Source organism: Hesperophylax consimilis, chromosome 6, assembly GCF_061612785.1.
Source record: "Hesperophylax consimilis isolate HC1 chromosome 6, BYU_Hcon_1.0, whole genome shotgun sequence".
Taxonomy (NCBI): Eukaryota; Metazoa; Arthropoda; class Insecta; order Trichoptera; family Limnephilidae; genus Hesperophylax; species Hesperophylax consimilis.
The window spans coordinates 3,363,214-3,381,691 of record NC_142841.1 but is presented as its reverse complement, the minus strand read 5'-3'; the positions used below and the strand labels follow the sequence as shown (position 1 = coordinate 3,381,691).

Sequence of the window (18,478 nt, the reverse complement as noted above, 5' to 3'; positions counted from 1 at the left end):
TTCTTCTTCTTTATGTGCCGTATCAGGTCCCCCTGACGTTGGCGATCACTCTTGAAAATGTCTCTTTGTCTTGCGCTGCCCGGAATAGCTCCTCCACACTTCTAATGCCGGTCCACTCTCGTATGTTTCGCAGCCAAGACATTTGTCTCCTACCAGGCCCTCTGTGACCCTCTATCTTGCCTTTCAATATTAACTGGAGCAAGTGATACTTCTCCCCTCGAATCTCATAGTAAATGTAAAAGCTTAAAAATTCGAATATACAAATATTAGTTTTTTTATTGGAACAATTTTTCTATAACTTTTGAAAGTTATACCCATCAATGTGATATTTCAATAAAGAAGATGATAAAAGTGACAAATCTAAACGAAACATGAAACAGAAGTTCTCAATGGTAAAGTAGATAAAGACGTTGTCCCGGTAAGACAGAGATCCTGGGTTCGAATCTCTAAAATTATATATATATATATGTAATTTTTATTTTATTATTTTATATTAAATGTTTTATCAATATAATTTAAATTATGCAAACATAAATTATGCTGCACTCTCTCGATGTTTAGTTGGTGAATTTTATAAAATGGAACCCAGATTTTCGAATTATAATCTAGATTGCTTCTCACCAAACCAGTGAATAGTGATTTAAATGAATTAATTAATTTAAAAACTTTCACTGTCCTCAAAATAAGCCACAAACATTTCATGGCCTTGTTTGTTTTTTCATTTAAATGATGAGCAAAAGTTTATTTACAATCCAAAATATTTACAAGGTCCATAATTTTCTCGACCCTTTATAGAAGAATGTTATTGATGATACAATTTTTTATACGGGCAAAATTTAACGCTTGACATTTTTCAATATTTCAAATCTCTCTTGTAACCTCGCAAGATTTAATTTTAATATATCACACTAATTGAGATTAGTAATAGTGACGTGAAAGTAGACATTAGTGACGAACTCGGAGGGAGTAGGAAGAAACTAGAGTTAATAAATTAAATAAAGCGCTGTACGAACTACTAAGAATTTTCCATTAGTTTGGATAATCATAATTCATAGTATTATAATATTTACGAATAAAGACGTTTTTTGCCTTCAAAGCCTCGCTGGAAATGCTTTTTCCTTTTTCCTTTCCGAGCGAAGATATTATTATGAGCGTATATTTTATTTCCCTCACTCAAATAAATTCTGAAGCCTCTCAAAACTTTTGACAATAATACGCAATCGTAATCCCATTTCTGTACCAGACTTTTCCTTTAATCTGAATTCTCAAAGACATTCCACGATATTGGGCAAAGGAACCAGGTTTCCTAAACGAGAATTTAATTGTAAAAATGAGAAAAACATGTTCGAATTCGTTCAAAATTCAAACCATATACATTTTTGTGTTACTTTCAAAGCCGGCAAAATAATGGTTTCCCAAATTTGGGCAATTTTTATTATTTACTCTTTTTATACGCCCATGGGGCTTTTAGATGTTGTACTATCCATAAATACCTTGTCTTATAAACATTACTTTATCTTTAAAAAAATACGTTTATTATAAACTGAAATTGTCAGCAATAATATATCATACATTAAAAATATATGTATATTATAAACTGAAATTATCAGCAATAATATGTCAGACTCTAAAAAAATATATTTATTATAAACTGAATTTATCAGCAATAATATGTCAGACTTTAAAAAATGTTTAGGCCTGTTTTAAACTTCGAATATGTTTTATTAAAAATGTCGATATCATTGGAAGGGGAAAGAGAAGAGAAAAGTTAAGAATCTAAATCAAGTCGCAAAACTTAGCCAAATACAATTGAGGAAATATCTCCCTTAATTTTCGATAGTGAGGATGTATTTTTGAATGTCAAAATCCCACATACCTTAAAAATCTTTTAAATATCCATATTTTGGATATTTTTTGTGGAACCTATGAGTTTACTGCTCTACCACGAAATTTATCAGAAATGTTCTTGGTTTTGGGATTTATTGATTTAGTATTTAGTTATATATAAGTGTAAAAAAAACTCCTTTACATAGTATTTCTATTTTTGAGACCGATAATTCGTGGTGGAATTCCATTATAATATATTATAATAAAACAAATAAAAAACTTTATTCCACTTAATTTTATTTTGACCGTAACCGGTTTCAGCTCGTCAAAGCCATCTTCAGACTGGTACACATAATTCTTAGTCTACGGTTTATATACACAACATATGGGGGAGGGGGAAAAGGGGTAGTTTATAGGGTTTTTTTAATCAATTTTATTTGTTACTAAGTCGTTTAAGATTGTGGAATTTCTAAATATTTGGTAATTCCAGTAAGCTAATTACCTTGGGTTTGTAGCTCATTTCAATATTTATTAGGAAAAAACCTCACAGGTAATATGCATTATTAATGACCTAATTTTATTGTCAAATCATTATTTATGATTCCCATCATAAATAACGACTTAGTAACAAATAAAATTGATTAAAAAAATTATTACCTCTCTCCCCCCTCCACCATATGTTGTGTATATAAACCGTAGACTAAGAATTTTGTGTACCGGTCTGAAGATGGCTTTGACGAGCTGAAACCGGTTACGGTCAAAATAAAATTAAGTGGAATAATGTTTTTTATTTGTTTTATTATAATATATCCTTTACATAGGATATGCATTATTTTCGGATCTCTTCATTTGTAATCATATGATTTATTTTACTTATAAAGGCCACGCCGTCAAACTCAACTTAAATGTTATATTTAAAAAAAAAAACAAAAAGCATTTTTTAGTTCATAGTTCATATAAATTCATAGAAAAGCTCTTTGAATAATGAATTTAACCGTAGGAACGGAAATGAAGAAACTGCAGGAAGAATATTAAAAAGCGGAACACAGCCTTTCTTACAGAAAATCTTCATTTAAATGCAACCCTTTCTAAATATGATCATTTTATTCTATTCCAGTCGCGATCTTCCATTATGATTACAGTCTACATTGTTAGACATTCTAACTCTGCAGAATATGAGAGGGTCTTCCGGGGGGAATTAAATACACAAAAATAAATACCATTAAACTTGAGCTGTTATTGTAGGCTGAAGTTACAGATTGAAGGTAGTATCGTTTACATGAATTCGCTTTAATCAATATCACAAAGGACTGAGATAAATAACTAATTTCCCCGTGGGTATTAGTCGCCACGGTCTGGTACACTCTACTTAGTTCATTCAAGTTTAAATAGCTTCTTATATATTTAATATATTATTACCTGACATCTAAATTATTGTAAATCTATTCATGTAACAATCCCGACATTTCTTCACCCTCTTACTAATCCCACTTACGAGTATGTTCAACCAGTATTTCAATGCTACATACTCCGAAGGACTAATTTCATTGATCCCTTCGGTACCTAAAGATGTACGGTTGGAAGATACTTTCTTGCCAATATTTTCTTTAGACGTCCCCATTTTTTTCTTCTATCAACGTGCGCTTCACGTGCCACATCTACATATATGTATATTTTTAATTTTTAGTATTATCCTTACAGCCATAGTTTGTTCAAGATACCACACGGCAGAGCAAATGACCTGGCACAGCATATCATAACAAGATGAATTGTACTAGTGAATGAAATTTAACGCAGACTATTTTAGAACCTCCCCATTTGCGGATAAATTGGCTGTGCACGGATTACCACAAATACGCCTCAGTTATCTATTTAATTTCACTTGTAAAAATAGACTAACCCCTATTTCGGTTCTATGTCTCATTAAACATTAGATTTTTTTATGTGCTGCAGTCTTCTATAAAAAACATTGCCTTTTGACCTCTCTGTGATGATTGTGTATGCTTCTAAAAATATATGACATTCATCTAAATACGTTTATTTTGATTAAAATGCTAATAACGCGACGTAGTTCACCATCAATAAATGTGAAATGATATTCTCCTGGTGTATAATTTGAGATCGCTGGCGCATACATTAGAAATACTTTTTTGTGTTTCTTTCCATCAGGTTGCTTCATAATTTATCTTCTGGTACCATTCACCCACGTCTAGTACGCCTCTTTGAAAAATTACAAAGAAATTTTATATGACGCCTTTCAATGTGAAAAACACATGTGAATTTAATGTGAATAAGTCATTTTTTTATATTCGAGCGTTTAACCAACTGATTATTAGAATATTTCTGGAATTTAATAGATTGAATCGCGAGTTGGCCGCTTTAAGCCTTGTTGCAACATAAAAACAATTTACCTAATGAAAGACATTTCGCAGGTACTGCGAGACAATCGAAACGATTATCTATAAACATTTCGTTACACTTGTTTATAGTGAAATATTTTGATGGGATTTCCCGCATATTGTGTCCTACCGTATATTGTGAACGAATTTCCGGATATTCCATTGAATTCAGAGTCAAGTCTGCCTAACTGAAGCTAGGCGTAGTGAAAAGATAAATTAATAAAGATACTCGCGTCCAGTTTCTCCTTCTCGTCTCCCAGTCTTGGGGTCCCAGGGGACCAGCTAGGCCCAGCGAGTGCAGCGGCGATCTGGTATTTCAAACTCTTATAGGAAGACACGGCGCGACCCACGTGCATCGTGTAGAATGTCTAAAATAATAAAAAATAATTATAAAGTTCATACGCAACAAGCGGAGTTTTCAAATGTGATCATTTAAGGAGAAGATAATACCAATAAATCTAAACGAAAGATGAATCAGAACAAGAAACAGAAAAAGGTAATATTCGCCACTTGTCGATCTGTCATATTTGTCGATCTCATATCTCAATTCAAATCAATATTATCCTTTACTAATTCATCAACATTTGTGGTAGCTATCTTTTGTATAATTGTTTATTGTTTATTGTTGTTGTTATACGCCCATAGTTAATAATTACAAAGTTCTACTCGAATAAATTTGTAATCTAGATAGTGTCTCCGATATACATGTCCGATTTTTATTGGCATGGGAACCTATTGATTTTTCGAGGAGTGTAGAATAAATATTCAGTTAAATTAAATATTCAGTTAAATTAAATATTAGAAATCAGAAAAAATGTTAATAATAAGGCAGACATAATTAATAAACAGCAAAATTTTGTAAACCCTCTTTTGAACCTTTTCCCACTAATTGATAAACTTTCCACATTCTTACCCCCCCCCCCCCCTCCCTTCTGCCCTTTCCGCCCATATGTAATCTATATTTAATTTTTAAGTTTAGTATACGTTTGATCCTGAAGAAGTGAACATTGTTCACGAAACATGTTGATTGTGTACAAATAAAGTGATGTAAACTTAGTTATTTGTCTTTTTACTAAAATAAATAATGTCATCACAAAGTGAAAACCTTTCCGAAGAAGTTTTCTTCGAAAAATTAATAAATATTCAATTTATTGCAGTAACTTTTAAAGGTTGCCCAGTAATATTTAATCATTTAAGAAGAAGGTACTATTCAGGACCTTTACTATACCTGCCATAAAATTAGATTGAAATCGAAAAACAACGTGCATTACCGTAAAATAGACCATTTCCTGAATGGATGGACTTTGATAAAGCCAAAGAAAATGTCGTGTAAATTCCATCCTTCTTTCTTTTTTAGTGAATTATTGTAATAAAACACAAGTAAAAAAATTTAAATTAACATAATTTTGTTTTTAAGGTTATTTTGAACCTTTTATAAACCCTTTGATAATTCGCCCCTGATTTAAATAAAAATTAAGTAATGCTTCATCGGACACACCCTCCAAACTTTAAACATGGATTCATTAACTGAACTTAAAAGCAAACTGTTACGAGCGATACTAGTACAAGGCACAAAGCAGGATTAAAATACTCCTAGCTAAATGAAGTCAACAAAGTTTGGCACTTGACAATAAAGACCTCATTAATCGACATGTTTTTATGAATTCGACAGTGTTTTTTTGCTAGGTGCCTAATTAAGCAAAAACAAGAGAGCAATTATTTTTTAACATCCCTTTCGGGGAAGAACTCTCCTCGAGCCAAACCTACCCTTGTTAATTTGCTTTCCCTCATAAACCCGACATTTTATGTTCTTACCCATTCACCAGCAAATTAAATGAAGTATAAAAAACGTGACACCAACACCAGAACTCTCAAAAAGAATATAAAGTGGTGATAAAATAGAAAGTGTTACGTTTTATATAACTCTTTAAAGTTAGAGCCTAGATTCTTAATCTGGCGGTAAATTACCGAATGACACTTATGGGCCCTTTGCGAATAGACTTGCGTCGTACTTGACGTTGAGAAACGCCGCAAATCTCACAAGAGCCCTCACATTCATATTCCCTCTGAAATATATTTTTCATTTCGCACTCTTTTTGTTGAAGTTAGAATCAGAAGGTAGGATTCGGGTTGTGATCAGTGATACGTAATACGTACGCTTTGTATGTCATCCATAAGGCGTGGCGTATGTCTCACATCCAACGTAAACCGCAGCCACTTATTCTCAGGCTAACGTTAAAGTCCAATTCTACGGTTAGGTTTATCCAGTAAGTTATGGCTGGGCGAACGTCAGTTTTAGATTTTGCAGACGAATCGCGACGTGAATATTGACCAAATCTTTTGGTAATGGAATATAAACTCACACGTATAACGATTTTTAGCGTCAAAACGTATTTTTCTTGGCGTGTTTTATTACACCTAGATTTTACTACACAGCTCCGCCCAACGATGTTTTTTTACTCATTACATTTTATCGATATTTTTTTCGTTTTCAACTGAAAATTATGCCGCTTGAGTCTTGGTCTGAATACGCTAAAACTACATAGCTGAGGATAAACTTATGAGCTAAATTATTGGTTTAACCTAAAAAATGAAAAAAATGTGCAGATATGATAATTCGTTTAAATTTTTTCATGTAAATTGAGACTTTTTTTTCTCTGAAACTTGGCTGTAATGCTGAAATAATTTTTTTTTTAAACATTTTTTTTAACATCCATGAAGGATGAGTGCAAAATTTCGTAATTTTTTGACAGATCGTGTGATTTATTACTATAATTAAAGGGCTCAACATTCCGACATTTCTCATCTTCAAGTCATTACCTCCGTGAAGTATCCGCAATGCTGTGAAGCAATTAATCGCTGACTGAACAATAAACTGCCCGATTATTGGGGATGAATGGCCAAATCCCATTCCCAGGCGATTGAGATCTAATATTCCACCGCAATTTGCTTAGAAGGGAATGTTATACGCTCTTGTCCACTGAAATTAACGTATGAATGCTTTTATATACTCCACGAACTAATTTAGAGACAGTACACACATTATATATTATACTGTTATTATAGTAATGGTTGATTTCCCTCAGTGAAATGGTGATGAGTCGTTAATGAACGAGGCGCACAATTGAGTTAACTTTTTTTGATGAGCCGTACGACTCCCGGTAAACAGTACAACGACTCAATTGATTACTCGGTTACTATTTTTTTATCAGGAGATATTTTAAAAAAATAGCGCCAATAAAATTAATTATAAATTGTTATTGGATACTCAGAGACGTGAACGGCGTCTGATAGTTCTACATCTGGACTTGGACCTGTGAACCGACACCTACTAACAACCTAGCATGTTATCTTATCCGGTACCAACAGTCGTACGATCATTCATATGCTTACGCTAGAAACTGGAAGCTGGGAGCCGTATGGGAGGAGGCGTATCGCGCGACCATAGTATTTTCATCGCTCTGAGCTCATGGTTCCCGTTAAATTGAGCCGTCGTTCAATTAAGTCAACTTTTTGAGCCGTACCAAAATATTGATCTGATACTGTGGCGCTCGCTAAATAAAATGAGACATGACCTATCGCTACAGTGAAGGCTATTAACGCCTATCTTTTGTTTCCCGACGCTACGCGCGACGGCTGGGTTATCAAATGAATGTTAGCGTAAAAGGGATGATTTTTATGTATTTGTGACTTAACCTCAAGATATTGATGGTGGATTTACATTACTAATTCATGATTACAATGATACCTAATTATTTAGTCCCAATTACTTATTATTGACCGCGTGATTTTATCCTACCGCTGGCACCTGTATATCTTTAGACTAGATCATTCAAACGTAGACATTCAAATGTATGGACCAGTCAATTAGGGAAATGGGAACAAACCAAGTGTCGAGGAGAGCGGGAGGCGGCGTTACCGTCATCTCTTTTTCTGTAATTTGTCAATAGATGAATCTAAATCTATACAGGCAACTCAAATTGTAATATCACTGTTCCAGTACGAGAAAATAAAATTTACTTACGAATTAATATTCATTTTTTACTTAAACTTAAAAAACTTAAGTGCAAAACCAAAATCGGGTCAACAAAAGTTCCGGCTTGTTTCCAAATTTAAATATTTTATTACACTATTTAGTAAAACCCTTTTATAAATGTGTTATAATTTACTCATTCCCTCATTTTTAGCGTCGCTACGCCAGGCTTCCATCACGACACAAGCAACATTTTCCACTGTGGTGGTAGTAGGATATTTTAAAATATTGTCAAGTTATTTGTAACCCAGGAATGTTTGTCTTTCTTAAAAAAAAAAAAAATTAAGTCCCACAATGTAATGCGCTGTAAAACTTTGCCTTACTTTAGCGAACTTTACTTTTATGCACATGGTCTGGTCATTTCAATGTGCGCTCTTCGGAGGTCATGTACGACTGAATTTGTAGTTTATTTAATGCAACCTGGTGCCAAAAGTATGGTCACGTGGTTTGCCTTCAATTCAACGAAATTATACCTTTTTCATGTTAGGGCAAGTCCACCATTTTGAATGTCTATGGTAGTGAGGCTAAAGTTAGAGGGGTGAGGAAAAACACGAGGAAGAGAAAGGTTAGGTTGTCGAAATACATTTAATAATTACTATACCTCCTGATAATAAGCGTATGAAAAGGAACATTAACTTAAATTTTTTTTCTAAAACTAAATGGTAAATGATTACTCCAAAAAAACAGTTTCTAAAGTAAAGAATTTTGCCGATAAGTTGCGAAAAGTATTTTTTATAGTTTCTGCGAACTAACTCCGAGATAATCTACTCATATTTATTACAGATTAGGCGAACATAGCAACATGTGCTTGTGTTTAGATTCTACGAACTAATTTCAAGTAGTAATCCTCTCACGTTTCACTCTGGGTTTGGTTTTATTACGTTAATAATCGTATACCGACACTTTCGGTACAAATTAAATGCCTACAGATGAAAGCTAATATTGGGAGGTATGCCAAATAGTTTATACCACGGAGTATGATTATTAGCGTAATGTTGTCAAGGATTCCAAAGTGAAGCATTTGTGATTAATTACTTAAATACACATGAAATTTGAAACAATTACCCGTTAATTCTGTTTGGTGAAAAATCAAATCTGACATCGTCTGTATTAGAGAGGTAAACTATTATACTCTGATTGATAAATATAGTGATTTCAAGTATAGAAATCCAATAAAATAATATATATTTGCAATCTTCCAGAGATGAAGACCATAGATATTATCTGGATCGATCTAGTGAGAGACGACAATTCAGAACCAAAAGATTGCTTTAAATGACTTTAACTTGATTAAGTACCCTAGTAGATATTGATTAGTTATGTGGGGTAACCGCGCATATAAAAAAAATGTATTTAAAAATTTCACATGGTTGTAGATTAATAATAATAAATGATTTTTGAAGATTTTTACTGCGCCGTTTTTGTGCAAAATCACCTCAAGGGCGGAGGATTGCGTATATCTGACCCATAGGCGAGGTGAGTTCACAAATACCGTAGTGCAAGTGTTCGCACTCCGCTTTCAATCTGCCCTTGGGTGCCAAATGACCTATCCGGATGTTTTCTTACTCGAGAATATTTCACGATAAGGATCAAAAATTAGATTAAAAATATGTATATTTATAAACATTTGTATTTATCGGAGTAAGTGTACGCATCCACAAAACAGCGTACGCTTATACCCCCTAACACTAAAATAAAATGAACTATTACGAATCTATTTAGTGGGTAAGTACTTATTGTAAATTTCTACCTTAGCTTTAACTTCCCTTCTTCTATTTTTGTAATGTTTCGTATGTGAAACTTATAATTTTGATATCAAAATGTAAAATTATACCTATTAACTCCCACCTATTTATTTTAAGTTCATTCCGTCCTAAAATTAGTTTTGTAAATCATCGGGATCGCTCTAGCAAGAATAAAAATAAAATAGAACTAAAAAAAACAGTTAAACGGTTATCTGTACGGGAATAGTTTCTTTGTACGTGTGAAAATAATGTTATTTTCTTAAAAATTGTCATGGACCACACATGGAAATACACAAAAATTACATAAATTACACACATGGAATTAATAAATCAGCAATATTTTATATCAGTTAGTTTTCTCCGTGCACCGTCCTAACACAATTGATTATACATTAGCGCCAATCGGTAACAAAGGCGAAACAAATAAGAATACCATGGTAAAACAGTATCTTACCTGTAAATTTGTATTTGTTATGTAGGGTTCACTACACGCAAAATCGGATTGGAGGCGACCTAAAGAACTACTGATTTGAGAAATAAGCGCACGAATTTGTCGCGATCATCGCCGCGTATTCTTTCCCACCGCGTACGGTTATCACAAGTGACTCTATCTCCCCAAGAAATAAATGTGAATAAATTTAACTAGAAGTATGGAAACAATAGCATGCTTTGGGAATACAGGCAAGCCCTCGACACAATTCTATCGACTTATCACTTCAGTGCTTATTATAGACTCACATTATGAAAGTAAAGCTATCTCAGAATTCAAAATGTAGATGAATGAGGAAGATCGACAAATTGTCTGTCGTAAATTCTACTTAGTGATAAGTCCATAGAGATTTGAGGAAATCATATCATTCATTAAATTTGTCGTACAAATTCAAAAGCTTACTTGCTATTCAGATATTCGCTAGCTTTCAAATGCGCTTGAATAGAACTAGTAGAAATTACGTCTCCAACATGTTTATGGCCAATGATTTCAACTATTTACAAACGGTATTACATCGAAGGCTTCAGTTGTTGCATACAATATTGGAATCCTTTAAATTTCTGCCTGAAAGGTAAACAGCGAAAGCGCACAAATTCCTTTGTAATAAATACACCCTTGACTGAAATCTAGATTTCAACAAAGCATTCCCTTAGATTTAAAAAATTTTATAAGAATATTAGAAATATTTTGATCGCAAAATTCTTGGGATACTTCTTTTGACTTATATTTTGCTAAAACTAAATCTTTTTTAGTTTGTTATAACAAACCACGATAGTGGTTTCATTTCTAAGATATATTATCTATAAACTCGGTATACCAATATAAACTAGAAATTACATTTCTAATATATATTATCTATAAACTCGATATACCAACAGAAACTAGAAATTACAACCAATTGACGAAATAATTAAAATGATTAAAACTCTTAGATAGAGGACTTTTTCAGTCTTTGATATTATTATAATTATTAATGGAATTATAGACAGCCCTCATCTAATCTGTGTCTAATCACCTTCAACAGACCACATAGAACGAATTTTTAATTGCAACAATAATCTCAATACTGAGTATTTCGACACTCGCTTGTACCTAGATAGCGGTTCCATGCTAACTCAACACAGTGACTATTCAACACACTTTTAAAAAGTGATATAAAGTCATTAAAAACGATGAAAAAATTATTTTTTTAACTTAACCCAACCTAACCTACTTAACCCAGTTAATAAAGTTTTTGTTTCATCACTTTCCATGACTTTATATAACTTTTTAAAGATGTGATGAATTATCATTTTGATGATTTATCCGGTCACCCTAGATTGCATGCAGTTGGCAACACTTTCGCAGAAATTGAAAATGTGTTCAACTACACGGAAAAAAGTTAAAAGAAGGCAATAATAAAATATCTCAGTAATAATTAATAATTAATTGGCATTCTCAAACTATAAAAATATTACCATTCGTTATTTCGGCTACTGGCATTATACCTAGCTCTCTAATTAAAAATTTAGGCGTATTAGATCTATCAAAAAAATTATATATAAAGATGCAAAAGTCGGTCATTTTGAATACATGTAGGATAACAAAAGATTTTTTAAATATTTATGTTGAGGGATCAGTAGGATTTATAGGCCCTGTTAGAAGTTCTACCGAGCCGAACCCTCTGATATGAAAATATCTGGAGTCGGTGAATTATTTTCCCATTTGATCTCTGGTGAGTTGACGTGTTGTTCTTGTATTGTTTTGTATTTATTTTGCTTATATAATGCACTTACATAATGTTGATTGACTAGATGATCATTTGTGGAAAAGTGAGTGGAAGGGTTAAGTTTTTCCTTTGTGGAAGATGTAACCCGGACAACTAAATCGGAAGTTATAAAAAAAAACATAAAATAATTCATTATATCTACTTTATGTAAATTTCAAAACAATGTAACATGTATTAAATAAATAAATAAATAAATAATAACAATGAAGGTTAGCATTTTATTTTTTTCTACATAATTCTAAATGATTTAATTTTTTGATTACTGTTCCACCGAATTATTATGTACATGTTTGTAAAAGCCCATATGGGCGTATAATATATACATAGCTAAATGAATAAATAAATAAATAATTTCATATTACTAAATTCATATCCTTTTGTTGTTGTGTTTTATTTTACCCTAGTTCAAAATGTTGGTCCGACGAGCTAATAATATGTTTACAATAAGGATATAACACAAATAAATTATTTACCTGAAGGTGAATTGGATTGAATGAAGGCTGATTGAACACAAGTCCGTAAACAATATCTTCCTTTTCCTTTTCTTCCGCGAAGGTTCCGAAGATCCTGTCCCATAAAATAAGAACTCCTCCGTAGTTTTTGTCCAGACAGTATTTATTGCATCCTGTAAACAAACGAAAAAACAACATTCTTAGGACGGGGTTGTTTCACAGAGTTTGAATAATTCATCAAGTTTTTGCAGTTAATATTCAAGTTCTGTAAAAATCCTATTCATGTTCTGTTATTATCCATATTAAGTACTGTGAAACAACCGGCCCGTGCTGAAATAACAAAAGAACTTTCACAAAACTTGAATTTTAGCTTCGAAATTTGATAAATTGTTAAAATTCCAGTTGTTTCAGCCGGGCGGCTGCGGGCATCTACAGACTGATATATTGTATATTACGCGTGTCACGATTACATCTGTAACTGCAGTGAAAACCATGTATTTTATTTTTTCTTCTTCTTGTGGTGGAGGAGAGTTGGTGTACGTCAAAGTGAGGTGTCGAGTTTATTCAGCCAGACGACGGCATCGGGCATCACTTGGTTGAGCACAGATTACAGAACTGGACGAAGGGGCATTGTTTTACGATTTTCTCGTATTTTAGTTAGACGAAATTAAAATTAGTTGCTATTCGATTTAATTTGTGGTTTTATGAAATGGCTTAATTTTACGTGTTTTTTTTAATATGAGTTGAAACTCGGGAGATGGACTAGATGTCGATGACAACGCATTTGATTGTTGATGGGATTCATGCACACACTCGCACATACGAATTTTCCTGATATGGATGATACTATATTTTATAAATGTCGGTACTATCCAATTGGAATGTGTCTTAGTTGTGAACGCTGTTGACTCAAGACCCTGGGGAGGTAGGTTCAATCCTCTGTCAATTCCAAATTATTTATATAATTTGTTTTTTAAAAATTCAAATAATAAAAAAAGAGGCGAACAATAAAAAAAAAACTGTGTTTTTCAACAATTTCTTTTCTCTAATAATGTTACAACTTTTTTCGAATATGTCTTTAAATAGTTATCTATAAATACAGAGTCATAAACGACAGTTGAATTAAAAATTCAAAATTAAAACAATATTTATTGCACAAAAAGAGTACAAAGGGTATAGCTTATTGGTTACATAATATTTCTTCCAGCTAACCCAATCTTTTAATCGAACCTAACCTAACCGAATCTTTTATTTCCTTATCAAACAAATATTCCTGTCTTCAATGTACCTTAAAATGTATTGTATGATCAATTGATTAAGTTTTATTTAACCACTTTCGACGTTAAATTCACTCGAGTAAGCTTTAAAACCGAATTTACTAGAATCACAAAAGGCGGCAAACTATAGGAAGCTTTTGTCACGCAGAAAGTCTTTAATACCTGGGAAGATTACCAACGCTTTCTTCGTCTTTATCGTTACCGTTAATACTCTTATTGGCAATTAGAGCTTTCGATAGCAGAGCTTTTATGAGAAAAACAAAAGGAAAACCAGATAGAACAATTTTATTTTATCAGAGTGTAACAAAAAGCACACGTGTCCGTAAGCGTTTCATTTTAAAGTTATTACAAAGTAGATAAAGACTTTGAATGCTAGAAAGACAATATTGGTACAATTTCATAAAAGCGTTGAAGAAACCAAACGATTTAAAACATTTAATCCCTGCATCTGTACATACTAAGATTCACTATTTCAACCACTTTACTGTTATGTCTCTCAGTAAAATCTATAAAATATGAATGAGACCTTTAATTTACTATGCAACAGTAAGAAAATTCCAGATCTGTTGTTGAATTATCCACAATTTACATTATAATGATAATGTCTTTATTTAACATAATTAAACCCAGGGCACACAGTTAAACCATTGAAGAAAGTAACATTACAAACTGTTTTTAACCGTTAAATTAATATTTCAGTACTCAATGGCAATGAGTTTGTAATCAGCGGCACGTACAGACATAGGAGTATGAGTTATTATATGATACCAGAACTCACTATTCATGTGTGTATTCTGCTTTCGATGAATACGTTATTTGACACATAATCAAGTATTGAATGGAATCAATACCGTAGCCAATGGAAACATAAACCTGAGGGAAATCTAAGGGTCTCTAAAATGGAGTTAACATAATTTAACGAATAAAGCCTACCATGATGCACTCTGTGATGTTTGGGGGTATTGAAAATGTATTCCAGAGGTCCGAGAGTAGTCACAGTCTCTGTGTGTATCCAGAATTGGTACAGTAACGAGAACTGCTGATGAGTGAGGAAGTGAGCGGGGGGTATTATCACTGCCAGAGGGAGATAGAACACCTGAAACAAATACGTTTATTACTTCTCCAATACATCTCCAATATATCTTCAAAACATCTTTAGAGGCCCTTGAGGTTATTTTTCAGAAAACGGCGCTATACAAGTTATCTAAATATTATTATTATTATTTCCAACATATCTCCATTATGTCTTCAATACATCTAAGTTAGTTAAAGTCAATAAGTATCCCATATAATATTCATCGGATGGATATTCGACGGACGGGTGGATCCGAGACATTATCTGGGTTACAAACCAATTCAGTGATCATTAAAAAAGAGTGACATTTGACGTTACTAATTAGGTCCCAATGATCGATTTGGTAAAGACGCTGTCCTTGTAAGACAGATTCTGGATTCGATTCCTAGTTGTGACCGTTAATTTTTGTTCTATTTCATGATTCGTTTAGATTTGTTAGTTTTATCTTGATCTTCAATAAAAGTAAATAATTTTGAAAACAGGAACATTATATTTGATCAGCATTAATGTGCTATTTACTCTCAATAAACACCCGAAGTCATTAGATATATATGGAACGTAAATAAGGCTTTGGCATAAAAGTATTTTATTGCTCTGGAGATCACATTGATGAAATAAAATCGAACAACACATTAAATACATACAGCATCAAATCTGTTGGATTGGTTTTAGAGCTGAGTTCAAACAGGGATAGGACTCAATATCGAATCACTACTTGTTCGTAGTATTATTAGACTTCGGGAATTGTAAAAAAACTGGCAAACAAAATTAAAAACGGTTCTTTAAAACTCGAACGGTTATCAAAATAATAACAATAGATTAACTTACAAAACCGCACCATCCTTGGAGCAAAGATTGTCGAAGTCCAACAGCGAGATTGAATTCTTCTGAACTATGATGCACCTGATGCTGCGCCCAAAGTATATGCACCTCTGAAACAAAAAGAGAAATAACAATCACTTAAAGAACAATAATAATAATAATTGTATAACTATACAGCGCCGTATTGTGTACAAAATCAGCACAAGGGTGCAGTACAAATGTAACTTCTTAGGCTCTATTTAACTGTCTACAAAAAAATATAGGATGCATACTTAACTGGCAGGTCACATACGATAAAAACAAATAAAAAATTTACAGTGCATAAATTATAAATTTCATTGTAATATTTAAAATTTCAAGAATGTATTTAAATGACAATGAAACCACGAAACAGACAAAGACACGGAAATCTGGATTGTAAATACACATAAGATAATGATAGTAAGATAGTAATTTAAAAATGGACGAATGATATTGGTAAGGATGACTGAATGTACCTAATGAGGTAGCAGTAGCTTAATTGGAGGAGACGCTAGTCCCGGTAAAACTATAGGATTTAGGTTCGAATCCCATTTGACGGTTACCGTCTTCAATGATTACCTAAGTAAAATAAAAATTATTAGAAAGTTTAAGCTTGGAGAAAATATTATTTTGCATGCAGAGGTCACAATATTAAAAGCACTGCACATTGAAATTAAAAATAAGAAAACGTCAATACATTGATAAAAACTATGCCATTATTAATATGTTTTATGCAGAATGTTTATTAGTCGTTACAGGAAATATTCACATTTTCCTCCCACACATCTCGTCAATAACCAATACAGCTATTTTTAAACAGTCGAAAATATGTTGACTCGTTCTTGCACGTCTGACAAATATTTTTTTTGAAATTGAGTTAATTAGGGACTAAAATCAACACGAACTAGTACAGGGTGGTTTTGAGATTACCCTAAAGTTTTTAGTATCTTCTCTTTCATCCGATATCCTGTCCTATGTAAAGCAATACTAACCAACGTTTTGTTTGTTCCCGGTTTTATGCGGTTCTGAACTCTACAGATAAAATGTTTTGAATGGAGTCTGATAATACTATCGGAACCAGGAACATCCAGGAACTTTCCCACCGATTCAGTACCCCTAAACACTTGTTGCTGTTCGACTCTCTCCTAATGCGATGTAAATACTCGGGTTTTAAAGATACTTTGGCCCATTATGTCTAGCATCCTTCTATCGATAGTGGCTCTCGTCCCAAATCTCAAGGGTATTAAATATTCTGTTCTTCGTGGCTAATACTGACCAAACATAGCATATGTATTGAAGTATCCTCTAGCAGACTCTCTGAACGTGCCTTTCCGTAACACATAATTTCATATTTTTTGAGTTCTGTGGTGCAGGCTTGAAGTTACCCATACTAAACGAGCGTAAATTTATTGCAGAAGGATAAATCTAAAAAAAAAAGTAAAAATTGTTATCCCGGTCTTCATAGCAAATATCATTTTTTCGAAGGAAGTAGATCATTTTGACATAATTTTTTCTTTAAATTTTACTTATTTTAATTATTAATGTGTATTAAAGATTTACATTATCATATTACAATACACCTGACATAATATACATAACTATAAATATTTAACAATTGTATATTTTAGAGTCCTTGCCTACAGTCTTCAAACCATCGCACAGTGGGACAGCGCTCAAGGGAGGGCGGTTATAGCATGTTGATGTTGTGATAAACATTGAAATCATATGCTATTGTATTTTAAAATGCGTTTTGTTAATAAATAATTAATGAAAACAATTATTACTGTTAACTATATATACATATATGGCTTTATTAATTATTTAAAACTATAAAATGTGTGTAAAATTGATTGTGGTTGATTTTATAAAGAGTTTATATATTTTGAATGGTTGGTGAATGCGAATAATATAATTATATGTATATTTTAGGACTTTTTATTTAAATCTATTACATAAATTTCAAATTGTTTGGTACTAGCATTATTATCTGTTTTCAATGACTTGTTAAAATTTCGATTTATTTTACTAATTACTATTGGGAATAACCCATATTATTAGTATATTGTGTTATTCCCTTAATAATTTACATTGTTGCTTAATGTTATTTTCCAGGTATTAATTTATATTAATAATGAATGTGATATTTGCCAATGCAGTAGAGATACTTATTGTCTAATTTCTCAAGTAATGGTTTATTGATATTTTTGGAATTATTCAGTACGTAAACTAATAACTAATTACTCAAATAATTTTCAAGTACTATGCATGGAGTGTATATTGCAATTGTGCAGGAATTTATGGTAATAGAGATGTTTAATTTGGTAATGATAAAATTAAGAGATTTTGCTTTAAATTCTAATCGTTTATTTTAAATTCAAAACTATATGTACATATGATTTTTACGTCGAACGTCGTAAACCGGCGCGCGGCGCTTGGATGACGTGTCCATAAACCGATTACCAACCATACGTATGTTTTTTCGTAGACCGTAACTTCTACGACGGTTTACGAACGGCGTAGATGACCCATAATTAAGAACAGAGCATGAATGTGCAGTAAAAAAAAGTAT

The 18,478-nt window shown here is 32.5% G+C and overlaps 1 protein-coding gene across 1 annotated transcript in view; it reads right to left on the bottom strand.

Moving 5' to 3' along the window:
- LOC149422845 (alkylglycerol monooxygenase-like) overlaps positions 1-18,478 on the bottom strand; it is a 123,936-nt gene that overhangs the window by 51,890 nt on the left and 53,568 nt on the right. Inside the window, exons 5-8 of the mRNA XM_089632314.1 lie at positions 15,895-15,998; positions 14,925-15,087; positions 12,736-12,887; positions 4,460-4,594 (exon numbers count right to left, since the gene is read on the bottom strand). Of these exons, the coding sequence (XP_089488440.1) occupies positions 4,460-4,594; positions 12,736-12,887; positions 14,925-15,087; positions 15,895-15,998 (554 nt within the window). The remainder of the gene's footprint in view (positions 1-4,459; positions 4,595-12,735; positions 12,888-14,924; positions 15,088-15,894; positions 15,999-18,478) is intronic.